The 26,849-nt window shown below is 39.1% G+C and overlaps 1 protein-coding gene across 2 annotated transcripts in view; it reads left to right on the top strand.

Moving 5' to 3' along the window:
• Positions 1–11,113: 11,113 nt before the first annotated feature.
• Positions 11,114–26,849, top strand: part of TEX10 (testis expressed 10) — a 66,026-nt gene continuing 50,290 nt past the window's right edge. Inside the window, exons 1-5 of one of the 2 annotated variants that reach the window (XM_058523654.1) lie at positions 11,114–11,255; positions 14,977–15,165; positions 16,882–17,594; positions 17,986–18,229; positions 22,493–22,605. In XM_058523654.1, the coding sequence (XP_058379637.1) occupies positions 14,986–15,165; positions 16,882–17,594; positions 17,986–18,229; positions 22,493–22,605 (1,250 nt within the window). In that variant the 5' untranslated portion in view covers positions 11,114–11,255; positions 14,977–14,985. The remainder of the gene's footprint in view (positions 11,256–14,976; positions 15,166–16,881; positions 17,595–17,985; positions 18,230–22,492; positions 22,606–26,849) is intronic. The other variant, XM_058523653.1, reaches the window with a different exon arrangement.

Here is a 26,849-nt window from a genome sequence, read left to right as displayed (position 1 = left end):
TAACTGTTGGACATTTAGACTGTGTCTGATTTTTCGCTCTGTAAATATTGATGGGATCGACATTCTTGTACATTTTTTTTACATAAATCTTTATTTACATATTTGGTTACTCCTTTAGAATAGATTTCTAGCAGTGGAAGTCCAAGGCATAAATAGCTTCTTACTGCATATTGAAATGTGTCTTCCTGAAAAGCACTAGTTTATTCTCTCCACCAATGAGACTGCCTGTTTCCCTATATATTCTTACCATTCACACATATTTAACGTGTTTGTATTCCATGTTTTATATTAAATGTAAATAGTAACAACTGAATTAGGAATGCATCTACTATAAATACAGTAAGAAATTTCAAGCCTTGTTATTTTATTTTATAGGATGTATAGAAGTAAGAAAAAGCAATTTCTCATAGAACATAAAAAATTAATCTTAGAATTTCAAAACTGTGGAGAACTATTGAACTACTTGGTGGGCCTCATGTTTATTCACCTATTGTTTTCAGGAGCTAATGATAATTATGGAGTAGCTTTGTGTGTGTGTGGTAATTTATTGTTCTAAGTTTTTTTTTTAAAAGCAGTTTATTTATTTATTTATTTTTTGGTGAGGAAGATCAGCCCTGACCTAACATCCATGCCAATCCTTCTCCTTTTGCTGAGGAAGACTGGCTCTGAGTTAACATCTGTGCCCATCTTCCTCTACTTTATATGGGATGCCACCACAGCATGGCCTGACAAGTGGTGTGCATCGGTGCGCGCCGGGGATCCAAACCCAGGCCGCCAGCAGCAGAGCGTGTGCACTTAACCGCTTTGCCATGGGGCCGGCCCCTCTAAATTTTTTGAAGTAATATTTTAAAAAGTAAATTTCTGGTTATAAATGTTATACGCTAATTGCAAAATGCTGCTCTAAGGGATAGTGTTTTAGAAATAATCCCCCAGGCTCTGCAACTGCCGTTTTGTAATTCTAAAGTTTTCTTTAGTTGACTATAATAAGGAAGGTTCTCTTTTTGCTTTCCCTATAAATTCAGGGGATTTGAGATCTGGATTCAGAGTTCAACTTTGCAGTTTACTAGATATGGACATCCTTGTGCCTTAGTTTCTTCAAGGCTGATATTCAACTGGGAGGCGCTAGGATGGCTATTTTGGTAGTTTAAAGCTGGCCTCTGTGCTAATAGTTTGGTGCTGAGCTGTATCGTTTGTTAAACCTTTTGAGCATCATCCTTGGGGATACGAATATCAACTTGCTAGTTGCACCTTCTGACTTTCACTGTGGGTTCAAGGATGCCTATCTGCATCCCAACAGAGCCCTTTATTCACTCTCTAGCTGTGGAACTTGTCAAGCTTTTCCGGCTTAGCAGAATTGGTGAGAGAGGCAAAGTGACACCCAGGTGTGGGAAAATATTTGCAGAGACTATGAATATGTGTAGGATCTGCAAGGTAGCGATTTAACCTGTGCAATGATAATGTGACTTCCACAAAAAAATTTGTCCAGGGATGTACTTCCTTATGTAAGTGGTCTGTTTGCTTTTTCAGCTTCTTAGGAAAAAAATTGGCAAGTTTACTGCTTAAGACAAGTCTTCTTCAGAACTTTGTAATGGAACTTCTAAGTGTGCTAGTACAGGGTGTGTTAATGTCTCAAGTTTTGGGAAACGGTCAAGTATGCATTTAAAAATCAATGCTTGGACAAATAACGCATGATTCCACTTATTTGAAGTATCTGAAATAGTCAAACTTATAGAAGCAGAAAACATAATGGTGGTTGCTAGGGGATTCTAGAATAGGGATATGGGGAGTTGATGTTCAACGGATATAAAATTATAGTTACACAAGATGAGTGAGTTCTAGAGATCTGCTGTACAACATAGTAGTGCCTATCGTTAGAATGTGGTGTTGTGCACTTAAAAACTTGTTAAGAGGGTAGATCTTATGTTAAGTGTTCTTACCACAAAAGAAAAAAAATTTTAAAAAGCAAAGGGACACAAGGAAACTTTGGGAGGTGATGGATATGTTTATTACTTTTATTGTGTGTAAAAGTAATATTGTATTACTTTTATTGTGGTGCTGGCATCGTGGGTGCATGCATATGTTCAAACTCATCAAGTTGTATGCATTAAATATGTGAAGTTTTTTGTATATCAACTATACCTTAATAAAGGTGTAAAAAAAAAATCAATGCTTGTGAAAACTGGTGAAATCCAAATACGATCTGTGCTTGAGTTAATAGTATTGTACCAACTTCAATTTCCTGGTTTTGACAATGTACTGTGTTAAAATAAAAAACCAATGCTTAACATTACGGTGTTAAATATTATTTTATTTTACTTTTTGATAACCATTCTTTCAATCATCTCTTTATGCTATTTACACATCCCTCTTTCCTTCTGGTCCTCCCAGGTAACTAATAACTTTCCAACATGTTATTTTTCACACCTTTCTCCATGTTTACATGACCACATACAAATATACACATATATCGATGTTTACATTTTTGGTTTATTTCTTAACAATGTGATTTGATTATATATACTTCCATGCACGTTGTTTTTCTTACTTGAAAATACAATAGGACAAATCTTTTTAAACTAACTGGTATAGTTGGAGCTCAGTCCTATTAATGGTTCCATAATAGTCAATATATCACAATTTAGTCCACTGTTCCCCTACTAATTGATATCCATTTTCTTCCCAATGTTTTGCTACTCAAATATTGTTGTGATAAATATCTTGTAAATATATACTTTGGACTGATGCTTTTATATCCATGGGATAAATTCTCAGGGGATGGGATTACTAGATTGAAAGAATATAAATTTAAAAAAATTTTTTATGTATATCCAGACTTCTTTCCAAAATGGCTGCGATACTTTATATTTCAACCTCAAAGTATGAGAATACACTTTTCCCTGCATCCCTACCAGCAATAGGCGTTATATTGTTTTATAACTGTTGTGAATTTTGTAAGTGAGAAGTTACATCCCACTGTTATGTTAATTTACGTTTCCCTGACAATCAGTGAGATTGAACAGACTTGCCAAGTTTATTGATCATTTGGATTTTTTTGTGAATTGCTATTCATAGCTTTTGCCTTTTTTTCTGTTGGATTGTTTTCGTCCTTTTCTTGACAATTTGTCACAGTTCCTTGAATATTGCAGATATTAATCATTTATCTTTCATTTGTGTTGCAAATCTTTCCCTTAAGCTATTTTTTGCCTTTTGTCTGTTTATGGTATCATTTGCCGTTACACATTTAATTTTTTTCTTTGTTTTTTGTGAGGAAGATCAGCCCTGAGCTAACATCCATGCCGATCCTCCTCTTTTTTTTGCTGAAGAAGACTGGCCCTGGGCTAACATCTGTGCCCATCTTCCTCCACTTTATATGGGATGCCGCCACAGCGTGGCCTGACAAGCAGTGCATCGGTGCGCTCCCGGGATCCGAACCCCGGCCGCCAGCAGCAGAGCAGGCACGCTTAACCTCTGCACCACAGGGCCGGCCCCAACACATTTAATTTTTTAAATGTGAAATATGTCTGTGTTTTTATTCGATGGCTTCTAGGTTTCCTATCTTTTCTTTTTTTTAAATGCTTGTTGGTTTTTTTTTTTAATTGATGTTTTAATGGTTTTTAACATTGTGAAATTTTGGGTTGTGCATTTTTGTTTGTCCATCACCATATATAGGACTCCCTTCGCCCCTTGTGCCCACCCCCCACCCCCACTGCCCCTGGTAACCACAGTACAGTTTTCTCTGTCCACGTGTTGGTTTAGATTCCACATATGAGTGAGATCATACAGTGTTTGTCTTTCTCTTTCTGGCTTATTTCACTTAACATAATACGCTCCAGGCCCATCCATGTTGTTGCAAATGGGACGATTTTGTCTTTTTTTATGGCTGAGTAGTATTCCATTGTATATATATACCACATTTTCTTAATCCAATCGTCAGTCGAGGGACACTTAGGTTGCTTCCACTTCTTGGCTATGGTGAATAATGCTGCAATGAACATAGGGGTGCATAAGCCTCTTTGGATTGTTGATTTCAGGTTTGTTGGGTAGATTCCCAGTAGTGGGATGGCTGGGTCATAGGGCATCTCTATTTTTAATTCTTTGAGGAATCTCCATACCGTTTTCCATAGAGGCTGCACCAGTTTGCATTCCCACCAGCTGTGTATGAGGGTTCCTGTTTCTCCACATCCTCTCCAACACTTGTTGTTTTTTGTCTTGGTGATTATAGCCATTCTAACGGGCGTGAGGTGGTATCTTAGTGTTGTTTTGATTTGCATTTCCCTGATGATTAGTGATGTTGAACATCTTTTCATGTGCCTATTGGCCATCTGTATATCTTCTTTGGGAAAGTGTCTGTTCATTTCCTCTGCCCATTTTTTGATCGGGTTGTTTGTTTTTTTGTTGTTCAGTTGTGTGAGTTCTTTATATATTATGGAGATCAACCCCTTGTCAGATGTATGTTTTGCAAATATTCTCTCCCAGCTGGTTGGTTGTCTGTTCATCTTGATTCTGGTTTCATTTGTCTTATAGAAGCTCTTTAATCTGATAAAGTCCCACTTGTTTATTTTTTCTTTAGTTTCCCTAGTCTGGGTAGGCATGTCATCCGAAAAGATTCCTTTAAAACCAATGTCAAATAGTGTGTTGCCTATATTTTCTTCTATGAGTTTTATAGTTTCAGGTCTCACCTTCAGGTCTTTGATCCATTTTGAGTTAATTTTTGTGAATGGCGATAGCAGATGGTCCACTTTCATTCTTTTGCATGTGGCTGTCCAGTTTTTTTGTTTGTTTATTTTTTTTTCCTGAGGACAATCATCCCTGAGCTAACATCCATGCTAATCCTCCTCTTTTTGCTGAGGAAGACCGGCTCTGAGCTAACATCTATTGCCAATCCTCCTCCTTTTTTTCTCCAAAGCCCCAGTAGATAGTTGTATGTCATGGTTGCACATCCTTCTAGTTGCTGTATGTGGGATGTGGCCTCAACATGGCCAGAGAAGCGGTGTGTTGGTGTGCGCCCGAGATCTGAACCTGGGCCGCCAGTAGCGGAGCGCCTGCACTCAACCGCTAAGCCACGAGGCCGTCCCCTCCAACCTTCTAAATTTTAACAATCCCCACTCCTTCCCTTTGTTCTCCAAGCCCTTGGGGTGGTAGCTGCTTCCAGCAGTTATTCCACTGTGAGATCTCAGATCTTCTTTCTGCCTTTTTATTTCTTGAGCACTTGGTTAGCAATTCTTTACATTATATTCTCTCTGCTAAAATAGCTGACATGGTTTCTGTTTCCTGACTGGACCCTGAATGTTACTGCTGAATTTTTCAATTACTTCTTTTAGATCGTTTGCATGTTATGACATGGTTTTTTTATATATATATATAATTTTATTTATTTATTTTTTTCCCCCAAAGCCCCAGTAGATACTTGTATGTCATAGCTGCACATCCTTCTAGTTGGTGTATGTGGGATGCGGCCTCAGCATGGCCGGAGAAGCGGTGTGTCAGTGCGCGCCTGGGATCCGAACCCGGGCCGCCAGTAGCAGAGCATGCACACTTAACTGCTAAGCCACAGGGCCGGCCCAATGACATGGTTTTGATGTTAGGAATTTCACAGAGGCCAGTTTTCTCTCTTTAAATGGCTCATCAATTGTCCTAACAGCATTTATTATCGAATCCATCTTTCCCTACTGATTTTGTTTAAAATACTTTTTGATGTGTAGAACTTTAAAATTTTTATATAGTCAAACTCATCAATAATTTTTTTCCTCATGATTTTTTCCTTTGCTCTTATACTTTGAGAAGCCCTTTCCACCTGGAAGTCCGAGAACAATTGTGTATATTTTCCTTCTTTGTTCTTGTACTACACTATATTGCCTCACTTAGGACAGTTTTCAAACTTATAAAAAATTGAGATCCACTGTAAGAATGTATTTTCCTTTGTCAATGAGTATACATATACACGTTTATATAAAATCCAAACAAAATTCACAAAGCCAGATTTGTGGCAGAGATTTCTGCTACTTACAGAAAATTCCTTGCATTTCTCAGCTCCATATAGTTAGATACAATCTGAGTTCGGGCCAGAGGAATGTAAACAGAAGTGTTGTTTGCAACTTCCAAGAAGTGTCCTCAAATGGAGGGACCATGTCCTTCTCTTTCCCTTCCTTTTACTTGCTGAGTGAAATGTGGGCCTGATGGCTGGAGCTAGAGCAGCCATCTTGAACCATGAGGTGACCCTGGACCAGAGCAACAATAGAGAAAAACCAGCCCATGTTTGCTGACTTCTTGGGGCACAGCCACCTGATGCCTCGACTGCCTACATCTTGACTTTAATGGGAGGAATTAACATCTTGACATTAACGTGAGAAAGTAAATTGTTATTTTGTGTTTTACTGTTACTCCCAGCCAAACTTAATTCTTACAAATCCATCTTCTGTAGAGCTTATGCCAATTTATAGTTCCACCAACAGAGTAGGAGAGCGCTGCTTCTCTACAGTGTTACCAACAGGTATGTTGTCAACCTTTTGGACTTTGATAATCTTAAAAGTGGGAAAAATGATCTTACTTTTATGTAAGGGTGATTTATACTTCTTTTTCCGTAAACTATCTGGAAATAAATATTTTTCTATCAAGTATTGGGATCTTTTTTTGTTTATTTCTAGGAGTTCTTTGTATCTTAGGAAAGTTAATCCTTTACCTGTGATATAAGTTGCAAATACTTTTTCAAAATTTATCTTGGGCCAGCCCTGGTGGCCTAGTGGTTAAGTTCAGCGAGCTCCACTTTGGCGCACCGGGCTCAGTTCCTGGGCGTGGACCTACACCACTCGTCTGTCAGTGGCCATGCTGTGGTGGTGGCTCACATACAAAAAGAGGAAGATTGGCGGCAGATGTTAGCTCAGGGCGAATCTTTGTCAGCAAAAAAATAAAAATAAAAAAAACACAAGAATTTGTCTTGTCTTTTGACTTTTTTTTTCTCTTTTTTTTTTTTAGTCATGCAGAAGATTTCTAAAAGTTTTGGGAAAAGCTTGTAATCAAATTTTCAAAACTTTTTTTCAGGCATTTAAATTTTAAGTCCTACTAGAAGTCCAAAGTCATGAAATAATTCACCCATTTTGTTTTTGGGGACTTTTATGGATTTGTTTTTTAAATGTATATCTTTGAATGTAATATATGAAGTATGAAACCAATTTTATCTTTTTCCAAACAGCTATTTGTGCAAACCACTTATCTTTATACCGTTGATATGAGATGTTTTCTCTATAATGTACTAAATTCTTACATTTATTTGGTTCTATTTCTAGACTTTGTATTTTGTTCCATCGGTTTGTCTATTCATATGCCAAAAGCATATTTTGAATTATTGAGGTTTTATAATATGTTTCCATATCTAATAGGGCTGGTTTCCCTCATTGCTTTTCTTTTTCAAAATTTTCTTGGCTATTCTTGCTTGCTTAATTTTTCATATACAAATTTCAATCAGCTTGTGTAGGTCTAGAAAAAAACCCTGTTGACATATTTATTGGCATCTCATTCAGTTTACCAATTAATTTAGGGAGAATTGACATCTTTAGGGTGTTGAGTATTCTAACCCAATTTCTTATTCAGTCCTAGGAATTTGATCTGTTTTGACTGCTACTGTAAATGGGACCTCCTTTTCCATCCTGTCATCGGACTATTATTTGTGTATGTGAAGTCTATTGATTTCTGGATGTTAGTTTTATATTGCCTCCCCCTTTCTGAAGTCTCTTATTGTTTGTAGTAGCTTTTCAGTTGGTATGTTTTCAGGTATGCAATCATATCTGCAAATGGTGATCATTTTACTTCCTCAACTCCAATTCTTATGTCTTGGACTGATTTTTGGTGTAATGCTGGTTGTGCTCCTGGCTCCTGGCTGGTTTCCCTTCTTCTTGTCTTTTTTCCAAGACTGGATCAGCAGCTTTCCTGGTCATCCTGTGTTACTCAATATTCTCCCAATAAATTCCTTTTAATTTAAAGTCAGTACTGGTTTCCTTTACTTTATTTAAGAAACAAGACTAAGAGTTTCATTTTGCACAAATAGGGCTCAATAATATACCATCAATAGTGATATCTGTCGCCACTTATTGAGGGCTTACAGTGTGCCAGGCAGTGTGCCAAGTAATTTGCATATATCCTATCAATCAATTCCTAGAGAACGAGCTTTGAATTTTTGTCCTTGGCTATAGTACCAAATTTGAACTCATGCTTTTCAGCTTTTTCCAGAGAGTCTCTGCTTTTTGTGTTTGTAGTAGCAGCTCTAAAATGTAAGAGCCAGTTTAATATGTTAATACTTTTATTATTTGCCTTGACATTGTAAAATCCAGTTTATTAGATTAATAGGATTTCAAGTTTTTGTAGCAGTGGTACCCCATTTCCAAAGCAAACGTTAACTGGAAGTGCAGTATAAAAAACAGAGAAGCTGCAAAAGTTAGATAGACAGTGAGGTAGTAAGTTACTTAAGAATTTTGTGATGCTTGTGAGCATAAAGCAAAAAAGAGAAGATGTTCAGGTGGTGAAATATAGACATTTCTGGACAGATCTTGGTGGCTGTTATGGGTTGAATTGTGTCCCTCTGAAAAGTTATGTTGAAGTCCTAACCTCTAGTACCTCAGAAGGTGATTTTACTTGGAAACAAGGTCTTTACAGAGGTAATCAAGTTAGAATGAGGTAACGAGGGTAGGCTCTAACATGACTGGTGGCCTTATACAAAGAGGACGTTTGGACACAGGTCCAGGCACACACAGCAGGAAGACCACGTGAAGACACAGGGAGAATGCCATCTACAAGCCAAGTAATGTCCAAGGCTACCAGAAGTCAGGAGAGGGGCATGGAGCAAAATCTTCCTCAGAGCTCTCAGGAGGAAACAGCCCCGCCAACACCTTGATTTCAGACTTCAGTCTCCAGAACTGAGAGCCAATAAGTTTCTGTTGTTGAAGCCACCTAGTTTGTGGCACGTTGTTACAGCAGCCCCAGGAAACTAATACAGTGGTTTCTGTGGCCAATTGAACAGAGTTTTGGAGGTGGAATATCCTATAGATTCTAGAACGCACGTTCACTGTACATGTTTTTCTGGCATGGGTCAAGGACCTTGATTAACTATATGCTTGTTATTTATCAAAAGTCTATTCTGGCTCAGCTAAGCAGACAGGCCTTGTAATTATGGAGTCCATCACTTTAAGTTGGAAAAAGCCTATCTTTATGTACATACTTTTCATCTCTCAAACCAGAGGTTGTAAACCGGCAATCTGCTTGTAAGTTTTTTTTTTTTTGTGGCTCACACAGTGTTTTAACATAGGAAAAAAATGTACTTGCTAACCAATATTTAAAGATCAGTTATCTTATAAACATTTCTGGATTCCTGTTTTTCTCTTGAAAATGAGATTTGCATTCCCTTGTGGCAACAGTTGGCTGTTGCTAAAGACCCCGCTGCTTCCTTTAGCCAGGCCTCCAGCACTCCTGTCAGCTACACCACCACCAGGCCCCCTCTGCCACAGGCAAAGACGCCAGCGTGGCTGGAGCAAGAGTGGAGAAGGAGAAAGTGCTGGGAAAAGTGTCCAGACGTTAAGCGATGTGTCAGAATATGGCAGACCTTGAGGCCGTCATAAGGACTCTGGCTTTTACTCCAAATGAAATGGGGAGCTCTTGAGAGGTTTTGAGCAAAAGAGTGACTTGATTTGACTTAGATTTTGAAAGAATCACACAGCTGCTCTGCTGGTTATTAGACTGTAAGGGGAAGACACTACACTGCAGTGGTGGAAGCAGGAAGACCCGTTCAGAGGCTTTTTACAGTGATCCTGAGATGGCCTGGACCATGATGGTAGCAAAAGAGGTGGTGTTAAGTGGTGAAAGCCAGGATGTGTTTGAGGGTCGAGTCAGCAGAATCTCCTGATGGAGTAGATGTGAGATGTGAAAGAAAGAAGCCAGGCCAAAATCCCAAAGGTTTCGACTTGAGTGAATGGAAGGATGGAATTGCTATTTGAGATGAAGAGGCTGTGGGAACAGTAGGTTTCAGGGGGAAATCAGGAGTTCCATTTTGGACATGCTGACCTTGAGACATAGAACGGATGTCCAAAGGAAATGGTGAATACGCTGTTAGATACGAGTCTAAAGTTCAGGAGATATGTCTGGCTGGCAATAAATCTTTCCTTTTCTGATCCAGTGTCCTAAGTTTTAAGACCATATAACCCTGTCCCAAATGTTTACGTTTATGGCGGATTGAAGGCAGATTGTGGCAGCACGGCTGTGTTGCCAGGGAAGGGAGAGGCGGGTATTTGGGTCTGTCTCTGTATTTCTGATCATAGACTAGGCATGGTCTTAGTCTCAGCGCTTGGTTCTCCCCTGACCTCAGACGTCATTTCTCTGAATCCCTACCCTGTAACCTGAGGCTCACACTGTTGTCAGCTTTAGTCTTACATCTGGTAAGCCGTAGAGACAAATCTGAATCAAGGTCTAAAATCCATTTCTGGGGCTCTTTTCTCCACGCCCCCTGCCAGTCTTTGGCAAGTCTATCTTTCAAAGACCCATTCTCCTCGCCTTCTCATCCCCTCTCCAGGCATTTTAATTTCTCCCTTAATTTCCCCGGGGCCCACTTAATTTCAGTAGCAGTGCTGAGAAACTGAAATATTAGGGAAAATCTTCGACTACGACTTTCAAGCTCCGGCTACTAGGTGTATTTTGCCCTCTGTCAAGTAACTCAACTGCTCCATCCAGGTAAACGTCCCCAGGAATTCTACGGTCCTTGCAGTCCCAAACTTTTCTCTTTCTCAACTCAGTTCAACTCATACTCTTCTTCGAATGCGGCTCCAGGTCTGAAGAACCGCGGTGTAGCGTGGGGAGAGAAAGCATGCTCCCAGCTAGCTGTAACCAGGGCGACACCCCCAGAACTGCAGACCCGAGAAGCTGGGGGCTGGACGTCGGGCCGAGCTTTGTCCTTGGCTCCTGCGCTCTCCTCCCTCCGCCTCCCGGAGCGCGGGGGGCTTCCGGCCGGCCCCCTCCTCCCGGGGGCGGGGCCCACCGCTCCCGCCTCCCCGGCTGCGCGCGGCTGCGGGCCGCGGTCACGTGAGCGCGGCGCGGCGGGGGAGGGGCCCTGATTTCCGGGCGGCGGAAGGAGACGCGGCCGCGTGAGGACCAGGCGATTTGAAAACACGCTCCGGGAGCGGGAGGCTGAGGCCGCAGGCGCACGCTGTCGCCCCGTGGGCTTCTGCTCGGACGCTCTTCCCCTCCGCCCCGCGCCCCGGCCTCGGCCGGGCCCTCAGGTGAGCGGCCGCCGCCCGTTGGGCCCGGCCCTCTCGGGGCGCGGGACGGCGCGCGGGGCCGTCGCCCCCTGTGCGCGGCCCAGGCGGGCAGGGCCGGCTGGGGCGGGTCGGCGCCCCTCGGAGCGGGCCCGGGTGCGGAGCGGGGCGGGGCGCCCGCGGGCGTCCGAGCGCCTCAAGTGACTGGGCGCGTTCGCGCGGTTTCGGGGCTGAGGGGTCCAGGCCAGTGTGCGTTGAGCGGGCCCACGTCCCGGCTGTGGTCCTGACCGCCGTCCGCGGGAGCAGAGAAGCGATGGTTTCGTAAAACGCACGGGGTCGGGCAGGACCGAGGCCCGGGGGTGGGGGCAGCCGCATCCTAGTCGGCCCTCTCGCCGTCCAGGTGTGAGGGCTCAGCGCTCTGTCCGGGGCGGAACGGGCCCGTCCGCTCCCGCGAGTCGCCCCTGCCCGCGGCATTTGCTTTCTGGGGAGGCTGGTGTCTCCGACTGGCCCCTTCAGGACTGTGTTTGGAGGAACTCAGCCTAAGGGACTGGAGAGGAAATTACCAAAGGCTGAGTGCAGTGTGCTCTCTCCTTGACTTTTCTGGGGCAAAGAACTTGGAAATTAGGATAATGAGGTGGCAAACTATCTTGAATTCGGTTCACTCGAAATCCTGATAGGCTAGGATCTCCCTTTGGTTGAAATTAGAAGACCTGCAGTTGGAATGTATGAAATTCAGTTTTAAAACTTTTGGGGCTCGCCTGTGTAGGAAGTCCAGGGCTGTGAGCGTTCAGCCCCGTAGGCTGGAGTTCCTACCTCCTCTTCAGTTCTGGCTACTGTAAAAGTGGCTTAGTCGGACTGTTTGATTTGCTGCGCTGTGAAAACCTTTATTTTAGATTTTTAGGAATTGCTAATAGAACGTGGAGTTCCTAGTATAAAAATGTTCTCTGTGTATCATTAAATAATTTTACCAGCTTTAAAAGTCAAAGAAGGGCCATCAGCCCTCTTAATTTTCCCAACGGAAGGAAAACGTTACAAAGTGATGGATAGTATGGCGTAAGCTTGTCGGTGGACTGTATGCTGGACAAGTTAGTGGCTACAGGTAGCACAGAGGATTGGGAGTGGAGGGTTAATTCATTCGATTTTTCTGAACGTCTTGTACTATTTAGTTTCATCTCTGGTACCAGCTAGTAGTAAAATTATAGGAAAAGCTCACAAAGTGTGCTTGCTTAAGTGATGAAAACAATTTTTGTATTAAAAGAGGCCAGGTGAGTTCTTTTTAGGTTTTAACCATTTTTTTAGACTAGAATAACTAGAGGTGTGGGATGAAAATTTGGAATTGGAATAATAAAGCAAGCTGTTTTGCGACTCAGTTTTCCAGTCCTCACCTTAATTCCAGCATGCAGAGCTCAGTCTTGTGTATGAATTGCTCTTCAACTCCTTGATAAAGGACTGACAAACCTGTCTGAGCCACATCTTTTTTAACAATTTATTTATTTATTTATTATTTATTTTTTTTGTGAGGAAGATTAGCCCTGAGCTAACATCCGTGCTGATCCTCCTCTTTTTGCTAAGAAAGACCGGCGCTGAGCTAACATCTATTGCCCATCCTTCTCCTCTTTTTTTTTCCCCAAAGCCCCAGTAGATAGTTGTATGTCATAGTTGCACATCCTTCTAGGTGCTGTATGTGGGACGTGGCCTCAGCATGGCCGGACAAGCGGTGTGTCAGTGCGTGCCCGGGATCCGAACCCAGGCTGCCAGTAGCGGAGCGCATGCGCTTAACCGCTAAGCCACGGGGCGGGCCCACGAGCCACATCTTTAAAATGGGTTTAGTACCACCTTCCTCACGTGGTTTTGTGAGAATTGAATGCTAATGGACATAATGCATTTAATATTGTGCTTGGTCTGTACTGGTTCTGACACTTTAGGAAGATGTACTTGTTTGTGCTTATAGCATGTATGTTTAACTGTGCTAGGCAAGTTGTGAGTGTTTTACGAATATGAACTCATTTGCTCCTCATTTATCTTACTTCATAACAACTGTATGGAGTATTATTATCCTGTTTTATAGATAAAAACTGAGGCACAGTGGTTAACTACAGCTAGAAAGTGGCCAAGTCTGGATAAGAACCTAATCAGTCTGGATCTAGAATCTGTTCTTAACCTGTGTAGCGAAATCTTAGCTGATGGGGCTCTAAAGTAGTAATATCTTGCAGTGGTGAATTTGGATATAATGTCTTAGGTGATTGTCTTCTGGATTCTTGGAACTTGAGCTGTCTGGTCTTACAGCATCCATTTTATTAATCTCACAATAAAGCAAACCTTCATTTTACTCAAATTTTTGAACTCCTATATGTAGGCATTGTGAATTTTTTTTTAAATAGCTGGGCATAGGATAATTATGATAGACCAGGAGAAGTTTTATTTATTCTGGAGGTACTTATCTACTCCAGTGGGTGTACAGTGGAAGGCAGAATTCATTATTTTTGCAGCATGTGGAAAAGGCTTCAAGAAGAGCTGAGCTGGTTCCAGGTATAGGAGGCTAGTTTTTAGATAGAAGTTAGCCTGTGGGAAGATAAAGCTGGAGAGGAAGTTAGGAAGGACCTGATATGTCAACCTAAGGAGATTTTACTGTAAGGGAGGAAAGGGGCAGCTGAAAGCTCCTGAGCCTTGTTCAGACCTGTGTTTAGAAAGAGCTCTTTGCTGACTCTCTAGCAAATGGGCTGTGGAGTAGACAGTAGAGACAAGGCAAGAATACCAGTGCGGAAACAATTGAACAGCCTAGGGTAGAAATAAAGGACTTAAGAAGTGGCCTGGGAATGGGTAGGAGGAACAGATCAAAGATTTTGTGTGTAAGTGGGAAGATTTGGATGTAAGTTGCAAGAATGTGAAGAGGGGGAAATGCAAGATGACATGATTATGCCTGAGTTATTTATTATAACAGTGGCCTGGCTAGTTTTTGTGCCTTATCCCTCTGTCACACTATATTTCCTTTTATATTCCTTTTTATCCTGTTTTTTGGATACTATTTCCTGTTTATGTCTAGTCTGAACTTTTACTGGTGTTCAAGATGCTGGTATCTTCGTTTTTGCCTATTCCAGGCTTATTGCCTGCTCCTGATCTCTACTGTTTTCCTTGCTCATGAAATGCTCATTAACTCTCCTTGCTGCATATCTAGATCTTACCTAACTTTCAAGCACCCAGCTTAGGTTCATGAAACCTTTCCTAACTATTACAGGCTGCATTAAATAATAACATTGGTTTTCAGACTTGGCTTTGTTATGCTAGAGGTTTCTCAGAGCTTCTAGTGGCCAGGACCTTCCCAGCAGATACAAAGTATATCTCTAGCAACTGTGCTGCCTTCCTTCTCACCGCCCCCACCCCCGGCCCCCCAGACAGACAGAGAGACAGACACACACACACAGGAAAAGAATTTCAAGAGGTTTCCATTTAGCACATTGCTTGACAAGGTTCCATGGCTTAAAAACCTTGACAGACCAATGGTAAGACTTATTGTTAACAACTCTGCTTTACAGTATCTCTTGACTAAACTGATTTTTTTTTTGTACTTCGTAAAGGTATTTTCCTTTTAATATTTTGATCCTTTGGCATAGTCGCTGTTGGCCTTGATTCTTGATTATCTTTGAAATAAATGTTAGAGTAATGTAAATGTTGGAAAATACCTTCTTTATTCTTTTATAATTTATCTTTATCTTTATCTGTCGTTTTTAAATTGTTTTCATTATAGCACTCAAGAATGACCAAAAAGAGAAAACGCCAAGATGATTTTCAAAAAGTAAAACTAAAAGTTGGTAAAAAGAAGCCCAAGTTAGAAAATGCTACTGTTACAAACTTTAAAACGAAGACTATACATCTGCCTGAGCAGCTCAAAGAGGATGGAACACTTCCAACAAACAATAGAAAACTTAACATAAAGGTAAATAATAAGTATTGTTTTGATAAAATAAGATTTTTTTGAAATCATCTAGGATTTTATGTTTTTGTGAAAAGTTGTTTTAACTCTTAGGGTTAATTAATGGCTGAAGTGTAGAGTTCATCTGTTATCCGTGTCTGATGTTGCCACTGCAGCTTTCCCGCCTCCTCCAGAAAGATTTGCTCTACTAAACCCACAGTGATTTCTCCCCTCTGTACTTATTTGATGATTTAATATATTATCTGGAAATAATTCTTGTGTTTAACTTTTTGATGTCAGAGTTTTTTTTTTTGTTTTTTTTTGTGAGGAAGATCAGCCCTGAGCTAACATCCATGCCAATACTCCTCTTTTTGCTAAGAAAGACTGGCTCTGAGCTAACATCCGTACCGATCTTCTTCCACTTTATGTGGGACGCCGCCACAGCATGGCCTGACAAGCGGTGCGTCAGTGCTCACCCGGGATCCGAACCCAGGCTGCCAGTAGCGGAGCTTGTGCACTTAACCGTTACGCTATGGGGCAGTTCCCTGATATGTCACGTTTTTGATGTGATAGTTTTCCAGCTGTTTTTATAGCTCATTAAGATAAGCTCTTGTTTTGCTCATTTTTGAACCCTTATAGCACATAGCTTATTACAGGTTCATAGTAAATGTGTGAAGTTAATTGAAGTTTGAGCAATAGTTTTGTTTAGAAATTTAACAGCTTTATTGAAATGTAGTTTACACATAATAAAATTCACCCATTTAAAGTGTACAATTCAGTGGGTTTTAATATATTTACAGTTATGCTGCTATCATCATAATCTAATTTTAGAACATTTTTATCACTTCAGAAGGAAACCCTATAACTATGAGAAATGACTCACCATTTCTTCCTCCCAGCCCTAGGCAGCCACTAATCTACTTTCTATCTGTATAGATTTGTGTATTCTGGACATTTCATATAAATGGAATCATACGATATGTGGTCTTTTGTTACTGGTCTCGCGCTTAGCATGTTTTTGAGGTTCATCCATGTCATAGCATGTGTCAGAACAGTACTTCATTCCTTGGTACTGTCGAATAGTATTCCAGTACATGCTTATGTCATATTTTATCACTCGTCAGTTGGTGGACATCGGGTTGTTCCCACTTTTTGACTTCTATGAATAGTGCTGTTATGAACATTTGTGGACAAGTCTCTGTGAGAATATGTGTTTTCTAGTTTTGCTTTTTAAGCTCCAAAGGTTAAATAATATCAAAAAAGTATTTGAAGTTATGGTTTTTTCACAGATTATGTAAATTATTCCATAAATATAATTGTCAGATGTTATACTGTGAATAAAATATACACACACACCCTGAAAGACCATTTAAAATAGGCTGAAAGGACCTGTTAAATTAAAAGTATGTAAATGTACCTACCATATGTTTGGTACATAGCAGGTCTTTAAATAGTGGTGGTGATTGCTGTCACTTTAAATGATAGCATGCCTAAGCTTGCATGCAGGTTAATTTCAAAAAGAAAAAATTCTAACTGAAAATTATGTAATGTTTTTATTAAGCTAAAACTATGTTTCTGATCTTAATAAAACCTAAGTAACATTTAGAATATACTTGTTGAAGCAGTTTCCCCAAGAAGTGTCCATTTATTAACATAGTTTTAGTTAGCATGTTGATTGGAGAATATCATGTGTATATATAGGTATATACCTAAAACCTGTATCTTTATTTTTATCTCTAGGATTTGCTGTCACAGATGCATCACTACAATGCTGGGGTTAAACAAAGTGCTCTTCTTGGACTTAAAGACCTTTTGTCTCAATACCCATTTATAATTGATGCACACCTTTCAAACATATTAAGTGAAGTGACTGCTGTGTTTACAGATAAAGATGCTAATGTACGATTAGCAGCAGTTCAACTTCTTCAATTCCTGGCCCCCAAAATACGAGCTGAACAAATTTCTCCATTTTTTCCTTTGGTAAGTGCCCATCTCTCTAGTGCCATGACTCACATTACTGAAGGAATTCAGGAGGACTCCTTAAAAGTTTTGGACATTCTGCTGGAACACTACCCAGCTCTAATTACTGGCCGTAGCAGTATATTGCTTAAGAATTTTGTAGAACTTATTTCTCATCAGCAGCTGTCCAAAGGACTGGTAAATAGAGACAGATCCCAGTCCTGGATACTTTCTGTAAATCCTAATCGGAGACTCACTTCTCAGCAGTGGAGGCTGAAAGTCTTAGTGAGACTCAGTAAATTCCTTCAGGCCTTGGCAGATGGATCCAGTAGGTTGAGAGAAAGTGAAGGACTTCAGGAACAAAAAGAAAATCCCCATGCCACTAGCAACTCCATTTTTATCAACTGGAAGGAACATGCCAACGACCAGCAACACATCCAGGTTTATGAAAATGGGGGTTCACAGCCAAATGTCAGTTCACAGTTCAGGCTACGGTAAGAAGGATTTCAGTTATGTCCACACTCAGTTTTCCTGTATTGAATTATAACTGCTGACCATTGATGGCTAATGATGGGAAGACATGCTGTTGTCTTTCATAGTTTTCGTATAGTTATTCATGATTTGATTTTGTTTACTGATGGGAGGAGTCTTTTGAAAGTATATTAATTTATTCATTTCTAGCAAAGCCTAATGAGAAGTAAAACTTTAAATAGTCTCTTGGCTTTGTCATCTTAGAATTTTATTTTACTTACCTGTCTTGATCAGTGTAATTATCAATTCACGGTGCTTCATTTTATTGGTACTTTATATTTAAAATTTAAATTAAGCAAGGAATAATATTTTTTAATTATTAAATATTTTTTCCTTCTTACCCTTCCTTATTAGGTACCTGGTTGGAGGACTAGGCAGTGTGGATGAAGGCCTGTCATCTACTGAAAACTTGAAAGGATTTATTGAGATAATAATTCCGTTGCTAATTGAGTGCTGGATTGAAGCTATGCCTCCACAACTAGCTTCTTCTGTTGGAAATGGTATAGAACGAGAACCTCTGCAGGTTATGCAGCAAGTTCTTAATATTATTTCCCTTCTGTGGAAACTCTCTAAACAACATGATGAAACCCATAAATTGGTGAGAACTAATGGGTTTTTTTATTTTCTCAGTAAGTGGGCAGATTAGAAATCAGCATATTACTACTAATTGGTTATGTATTTTCAAAAAATTCCTGGGGTTTAACTGTAAACTTGTTTCTTACTTTTGCCCAAAACAAATTAAATAGTTTTGTGAGATTATTATCTGAATATTTTTTATTTTTTAAGTGAAAAGCATAGCTTAAGGTGCTTGATTTCATTTGTTTTGCTTAGATGTAATTCATAGTAGTGTTACAATGCATTGTTTATGGCAGATTTATTATGTAGGAACATTCTAGTTTCTGGAGGCCTCTTATAGGATTAAAAAAGTTGCTTATTAAGTATTCCCTTCCAGTTTGTGCCACGTCACCAAGTTTAGCAGAAATGGACCAAACAGAAGATCTCATAACCAGCCCCGAGTTGTTTTGAAACTACTGTGTTTTAGAGAGGAAGCTATACACAAACTTGCTTAATGTACACTTCTTGTTTTGATAAGGGATATAAGGTCAGAAAACATTGCTAAAAGTTACCTTTACTGTAGGTAAGCTGTAATTGTAGGTACAGTGTGAGTGAAGTTAACTTAAATGAATTCCAAGTAATATAGCAGTTTCTTGGTAGAAAGCTGATAGTAAAGGCATGTTTCTTGAATAAATTTACCTACTATTTGGGGAGAATGGCGTTTTGGCAGCTTTTTTTTTTTTTAAGTGTTAGAGAGAATATGATATATAGCGCATGGTGCAAGTAGGGAAGAACAAGCTCTAGGATTAATTGGTGCTAAGTTAATGTGGTAGCACACTTAAAAAGGGCTGCAGGAACAGTACTTGAAAGCTTGAAGCATCTGGTTTATAGAAAAATTCTTGCAAGGACTTTTGACTAGGGAGGTATGAATCCTTGAAGTTGCTTAAGTAAGTACAAAACTGACAAGGCAGTGTTTTGGTGTTATTTAATTCTTTTTATTTCAAGCTGAAGTTTAGAATGAGTTAGTATGCCAGATAAATAAGACTAGGGATAAATTAAAAATAGTATTTGATAATCTTGAAAAGCATTATGGAATTATACTGAGGTGTGTGTTTCTTTTAAGAGCTTGCTCTTTCACTATTAACCCATTACCCATTATGTCTGAGGGATGGTTTATGAATCGCTTTTTCAAATAAGATAGCATTTTATTGATTACAATTTTGAGCATGTCTTGTGATTCATTGCATACATTGGCAAGAAATTGATCATGGTTAGGGGTATAGTGTATGATTTTAGACTAGTGACAGTAATAATGCATACAGCTTAGATAAGTATATATTATTTGCAGTCTTGAATGGATCTGTTTTCATCTGAAGGGCTAAGACCGAAAGTCAAAGTAATAATATTCAACATGGACCTTGAGTACTAGTCTTTCCTTCATTTTTAGAAAGCTGAGAAATAAAAATTCCAAGCATTTTGGTGTTAGGTTACGTATGGGCGCTGATTAATTTTTGTTGTTGTTTTAGTAATGGTATTTGTAATTAGATAGAATGGTAGGGTCAAATGCAAATGTATTAATTATGCTAGTTTTGGATTATCTACTGTCACTCAGATAACACTGACAAAGAATCTAAGTACTACCTTAATTTTATGAATAAGGTGGTATACTTTAGAACTATTCTGTGCTGTTATAACATGACTATATTTATTAGCAGTTCATTTACATAGGATATTAAGTTCAGAAGACTGTATTTTGCATAGACTGTTAATGGTTATATGGAATGCTAAATTGGGATACTGTATAAAATTGAAATAAACTGAGAATTGGGATACTGTATAAAATTGAAATAAACTGAGAAGGGTTTAATTCAAATAGGAATAGTATTTAAAAGCACCCTCTGGTAGAATTCTCTAATTTACTTTGGCAGATTTGTTGTGTTGAACTGTAATAACTGGATAATGTAAGATCCATTATCTCAGAGACAGAGTATAAATGTGTATGTTACCTGTACAAGGTGACATTAAAATGCATTTTAGTTTATTTTTTGTTACCATTCCCACTATTAGTTCCCCTCATTCACCTTCATTTATAGCTTAGTAGTTAAGGTATTGAGTAACCTGCAACAGCTGAAACTTTTGGAGGAATGAAATGGCATTCCTTGGCCTTAAACTCATATCACGCACCACAGGCTGAAGTGTAGCTCTTTTCTCTCATAAAATGTGAAGGTTTTCTGTTGATAAATTGGCATCCAGGTTAGGCACAATCTTAGGATCACTGCTTACTTTTAGGTTTTGCTAAATGCACTTAGTTTGTTAGTATTTTGCTGCACAGTTGAGAAATTTCATTTTTATCCAAGTAGTATTTTTTTAAAAACTTTTTAGAAATTTGAAATCTTTGATCTTTGCTTTGAAAAGAAATCTTAAGGTACGTTGAATCTTACTTGCAGTGATTGAGTAATCAGATCCTTACTGAGGTTGCTTATTTCTGATAATACTGTGTATATCCTTAATAGATAGCTAGTTTTAAAAATTAAATACAATTTGGGGCCGGCCCAGTGGCGCAAGCAGTTAAGTGTACTTACACAAACCTAGATGGTAGAGCCTATTACACACCTAGGCTATGTGGTACTAATCTTATGGGACCACTGTCATGTATGTATATATGCGGTCCATTGTTGACTGATACGTCGTTTTGTGGCACATGATTGTACTAGGAGGAAAGATGAAAGTAAAGCAGGGTAAAAAGAGACCGTGTGCTGGAACAGAGTGAGGAGGAGCTATAATAGGTGGTTGGGAAATGCTTTCATGACATTTGAACGTCACCGAATGAAGTGAAGGAGCCAGTCTTGTGAAGACCTGTGGAAAGAACCTTCTAGGCATAGCGTAAAAGTGCACAGGCCCTCAAGTGAGAACAAGTTTGACATATTTGAGGAATGGCAGGCAGGCCTGTGCAGGTGAGGTACTGGAGGGAAGGTAGGAGATGAGGGAGAAAAAGTGACAGTGACCAGAAGATGTGGGATCCTGTGGTCCGTGGTAAGGAGTTTGGATTTTAACCTGAGTATGGTGAAAAGACATCGGAGGATTTTGAGCAGAGGAGTGGTGTGATCTAAATTATGTTTATTTAACTTTAATATATCAAATTTACAAATAGAACACTAATGAACTCCCTTGTGCTCTCCATCCAGCTCTAGCAAAACTGTGGAGCCCAAGCTCAGACCATCCATCCCATGGATGACCAGTCTTGCCCTACATACACACCTATTCCCTTTCTCTCTTCTTGTATTGTTTTAAAGTGTGATTTATGTTTTAAAAGATCATCTTGGCTGCTCTGTAGAGAATTGACTTTTAAGGGGGCAAGAGGAAAAGCAGGGAGACCCGTTAGGAGGCTATTGCAGTAATCTAGGTGAGAGATAATGGTGGCTTGGAGTAGAATGGTAGCTGGTGTCGAAGTGATGAGAAGCAGCTGGATTCTGGTAAAGCTAGCAGGACTGCTGGTGTGCATAGTGAAGGAAGGAGGAGCAAGGATGATACCTGTGTTAGGCTCCAAATGACAGTGTGACTGCTGGTGGGGAGAGTTCGGTCTGTTCATGTTAAATTGAAGTTGGCTGCTAGAAGTCCAAGAGGAGATGTCGAGTATACATTTATAGGTCAGGAAGAAGAGAAGAATCCAGTAAAGGATACTAAGGAGCTGTAGGGTGACCAGCTATTTTAGCACCTCGAGCCCCACATGCCAAGAAATCCCTCAGTCCCTGGCAAAATGGAATCGTTGGTCTTTTGGATAGGAGGAAATGAGTGTTGTAATTTGGAATTAGATAGTGTTTCAAGTGAGAGAGAATGATAGATTCACGAATACTGCTGAAGACATTTAGGGAAGTGCACTGCTTTGTGAAAATGTTAAATACTTTTAATGGGAACTAATGGAATTGCTGGGGAATAGAGTTATGGTGTAAGTAGAACACTAGGTAGAAGACTTTCTTGTATATTTTATAAATATTGCGTTAGTGGTTCAAATTCAGAATTTTCTTAAATCTTACTCTCTCCCTTTTTCTCCTCTTAAACAGTAGATAAAAAGGCAAGTAAAAGTAATTATTAAGCACCAAAAAGATCTCTTGGTAAAAATTGGATGATATAACAGTTTATTCTGATTTTAAAATTTATTTACATATTATATCATGAGCAGAAGGTATATTATAATGGTAAATTTATAGTTGAATATTGGCAAGTTAACAAATTTCTCTTAAAGTTTTATTAGCTATTTTAAATTATTGATTATTATAGATTTTCTGATCTTTGCTTATTTTAATAGGAGTCGTGGCTTCGAAAGAATTATCTTATTGATTTCAAACACCATTTTATGAGTCATTTTCCATATGCCTTAAAAGAAATAACCAAGAACAGAAAGAAAGAGACAAATAAAAGGTATTGTGATTCTTTTCCACTGTATAGTCTTGAAAAGCTGTTTTACCTGAAATTATCAGAAAATAATGAGCCTTAAACTAGAACTTTTTACACTGTGAGGTATTTATATCTAGGTATTGTGAAATAAAAATAAAAGTAGCAGTAGTATGGCTGATCTTGAACAAGTCACTTTAAGTCCTGGGACTTCCAGTTTTTTGAAATTTTTTTTAAATCCGTAAAGTGAGTGTTTTGTGCTAAATGAGTGTGAAATGTAAAATTACATAAATATGAATTTAATAAAATTTGCTGAAGTGGGAGACGCACTATGTAATTGTTGAATCTCTAAGTGAGAGTATCTTAAAGGTCATCTAGTTCTCTCATTTATACATGTGGAGATGGTAATGAAACTAATATCAGTATCCTGAAGGAAGAGGGATAATTGGAGAAAAATAGTTTTCTAAAATAAACAGAAAGGGTTATGGATTAGGAGATGGAGTTTTAAAAAAATGTAAACGTTGAAACTATTTAAAATGTTCACCTCAGGTGAGAGCAGATAATTGCAAAAATAAATTCTCTAATAAAATTTGACAAGCAGGTACAAGCTAGAACACTAAAAGTGCAGTTCCCCCAAATGAGCAAACCCTTGAAAGGATCTTAAAGTCTATCAGAAGGTACTTAAATTTATCAAAGGGAAGAAACTGCCTGGAGGATCTTTGAACAGGGTTCAAAGGATATGCTCAGCAGTGCTAAGGCAATTGAGGCAGATGAGCTTTTCATTCATTCACTAAATATTTATCTTGGTTGCTTATTATAAACAAAGTATCATGATAGAGATAACCAGGTGTCTTAAGGTATACTCCTTGTTCTCCTAAGTGATATCATAAAATTGCTAAAATCGGTAAAAAATGAAAAAATTGGTAAAAGTGTGTGTCAGGGTCCGACTTCAGGAGACAGAACTAAAAGACAAAAGGGAATAGTAAGGTATTATGGAGGTAGCAGGTGCAGGAAGTGGCCACTGTCTCTAGGACTGGGAGGACAAAGAGAAGAGGGGAAGAAGCTTGGAGGAAAGGTTATGTGGAGCCAAAACTCAGACCTCTGGGAAGGGGTTGGTGCTCAGTTGATGGCGAATGTCTTTGAGATCAGAAGAGGGGCCCTATGGAGTTGGGGCCCAGAACTCTGCAAAGGGGGTTCTGGCTGGCTGGTGCCAATGTTTCTTAGGGGTATAATGATGCTGGTTCTGTGTCAGAAAAACTGCGAACTGGAATCAACTGTGGTTACTGGACTGAATTGCTGCTGGCCTGAAGAAGAGTTGTTGGGTTGCACTGGCAGCAAAAGGAAGCCAAAACAGGAGTAGGAAGCAAACAGAAAGGAGAGTGTCTCATCTTCCTTTTACAGCTTTGCAGTCTCTTTCTAGTACCCCTTGATTGGCAGAGCCTAACAGGAAGCCAGCTGCAAAAGAAAAAATGTGGCTCACAGAGTCCCAGCCCCAGGATCACAAAGCAGAGTGTAGAAGGGTGGGTTTGAAGCTGAGAAACAATCACTCAATAACTGGCAGGAGGAAAAGTGAATTTACATATGTAACACAAGGCAGTATAAAAGTGTCATTTGAACTGTACAATTAAGAAGTGCTATAGGAATTCATAGGAAGAGAAAGATCATTGTTAGGCTAAACAGACAAAGCTATATTGAAGAGTGATATTTAAGCATGGATATGACTTTTGCAGGCAGAAATGAAGCAAGGGATGAGAGGTTATACTAACTGGAGGAGATAGCATACAGGAAAGCTATAGGATTAGGTAATGGAGAGATGGAGAGCATGAGGCAGATCTGAGTCCAGTCTGGTTTCTGCTATTCACTAGCCTTGATGCTGAAAATCGTTTCTTGTCTCTAGAGTTCATTTATCTTTCAGTTTTGATCTTTTTGGCATTGAAGTCTTTTGGTTGGATCAAAACTATGTTTTAGAATATTAATTTAAGGAGTTTCTGGAGTTGGAGGGAACAGAGAGTCAAATAGGGAGATAGTTTCTTGAGTAAGCTTAGGTACCCCCCTATACAGTTTTCTTACTAGAGCAAAAGTTTTTAATTAGGTCCATGGGTAAGGTTTAGAAAGTCCTTGAACTCTTGAATAGAATTGTGTGTGTGTGTATTTTTTCTGGTAAGAGGTTCCGTATATAATTTCATCATAATGAAATTAAATAATGGTTAGGATTTTGGAATTCAGCAGACCGTTAAATGTAAGTACAGTATCCAAGAGTGTATGGGTGTACCGTCGTTAGTTGACAGATTTATCGGACACTTAATAACATGCAAGGCACTTAGTATACTAGGTGCTGAGCCTTTAGTGGTAAAGTAGATAGCGGGTACCGGTTCTTGTGGAGTGCAGTCTAATGAGGGAGACATATTTATATTTAGTTCTGTGATTCTTTAATCAGTGACCAAGTGTGATAAAGTTAATGAAGGAAGAGTTTAGGGTAATACAAAAGTATTACAGGTAGCCTGTAGAGGGCAACAAAATTAAACTTAGGGAGCCAACAATAGTCTAGGCCAGTGGTCTTTACACTTTTACTTATTCATGTAACCCCAGTTAATTTTTGACCTGTTGTCTAAATTTTTTCATCTTAGGTTGAAATACAGTTGCAAAGGATATTATTTATTTTTATTCTGGTAAAATATACATAATATAAAATTTACCATTTTACCATACAGTTCAGTGACATTAAGTACAGTCACATTGTTAGATAGGGACCGTCTCTACCATCCATCTGCAGAACTTTTTGATCTTCCCAAACTGAAACTCTGTACACATTAAACAGTAATTCCCCATGCTTTCTTTCCCCCAGCTAGCTCCTGGGAACCACTGTTCTACTTTCTGTCTCTATTAATTTGACTGTTCTAGGTACTTCATATAAGTAGGATCATACAGTATTTGTTCTTTTGTGTCTGGCTTAATTTCACTTAGCATAATGTCTTCAAGGTTCATCCACGTTATAGCATGTACCAGCATTTTATTCTTTTTTTTTTTTTTAATAGACTACCTTTTAGAGCAGTTTTAGGTTCATAGTAAAATTGGGCAGAAAGTACGGAGTTCCCATAAACTGCCCCCATAGCCTCCCTCACTCTCAGCATCCCACGCCAGACTTAGACATTTGTTACAACCTATTGTTGTAGGTTGTAGGTTGTAGGAACCTCCACTGACACATTATTATCACACAAAGTCCATAGTTTACATTAGGGTTCACTCTTGGTGTTATGTGCTCTATGAGTTTTGACAAATGTATAATGACATCCACCTTTATAGTATCGTACAGGATAGTTTCACTGTCCTAAAAATTCTCTGTGCTTTGCCTATTCATCCTTCCCTCCCTGATGTTTTTTTCATGGCATGATAGCTCGTTTCTTTTTAGTATTAAATAATATTCCATTGTATGGGTATGTCACAGTTTATTTATCTTTTCACCTACTGAACCAGCTCTTGGTTGCTTCCACATTTCCATTTCTTTTTAAGGCTAAATAATATTCCATTGTATGTAAATACTGTATTTTGTTTATCCATTCATCTGTCAATGGACATTTGGGTGGTTTCCACCCTTTGGCTATTGTGAATAATGCTGTAATGAACATTGGTCTCCAAATAGCTGTTCAAGTCCCCACTTTTCAATTCTTTGGTGTCTATCAAAGGATATAATTTTGGCTTTATTGAAAATATTCACATTTTAAAGATTCAGTGTAGTTGTTTCTAAGAAAACTTGCTTTTTGCACTCGTAATTTACTAGTTTGTGATTATTCTAACGAAGTAATTCTAGTATGTAGTAGGAACAGATACAGTTAAGTCTTGCCTTTGGTCTGCAAATCAACTTGTGAGAGCAGAAGTTCACTGCTGGCTAGAGTAGTCTACTAGTTCAAAAGATTTTCCAGTATACTGGGAAAATTAGTTTATTTTTTCAGAGGGAATGGAGAACTTTGATTTAGCAAGTTGAGATTGATTAAGCGGTGGTTGGGAATTTATTGCAAAGTATATTAGGAAGGGCTGGTTTTCCATTTATGGTAGTGATAGAAAGTTTCTTTTAGAAATACTTGTTTTTTGAAAGTGAGCTATATTAAAGAAACAGTGGGTAAATAATAGTTCAGACAGCATGTGAATGATTACATTTTAGAAAAATGTACTAACAAATAGATTTCTTTGTGGGAACCTGAGGATGGAATAAACCCCAGAGACAGTGCAATAGGAATTGAATATTTAAGGAAGCAGAAAGAAATTGACTTGCA

This window comes from Diceros bicornis, chromosome 28, assembly GCF_020826845.1.
Source record: "Diceros bicornis minor isolate mBicDic1 chromosome 28, mDicBic1.mat.cur, whole genome shotgun sequence".
Taxonomy (NCBI): Eukaryota; Metazoa; Chordata; class Mammalia; order Perissodactyla; family Rhinocerotidae; genus Diceros; species Diceros bicornis.
Note: the sequence above shows the minus strand (reverse complement) of the source record. Positions and strands in the feature narration are given on the sequence as shown.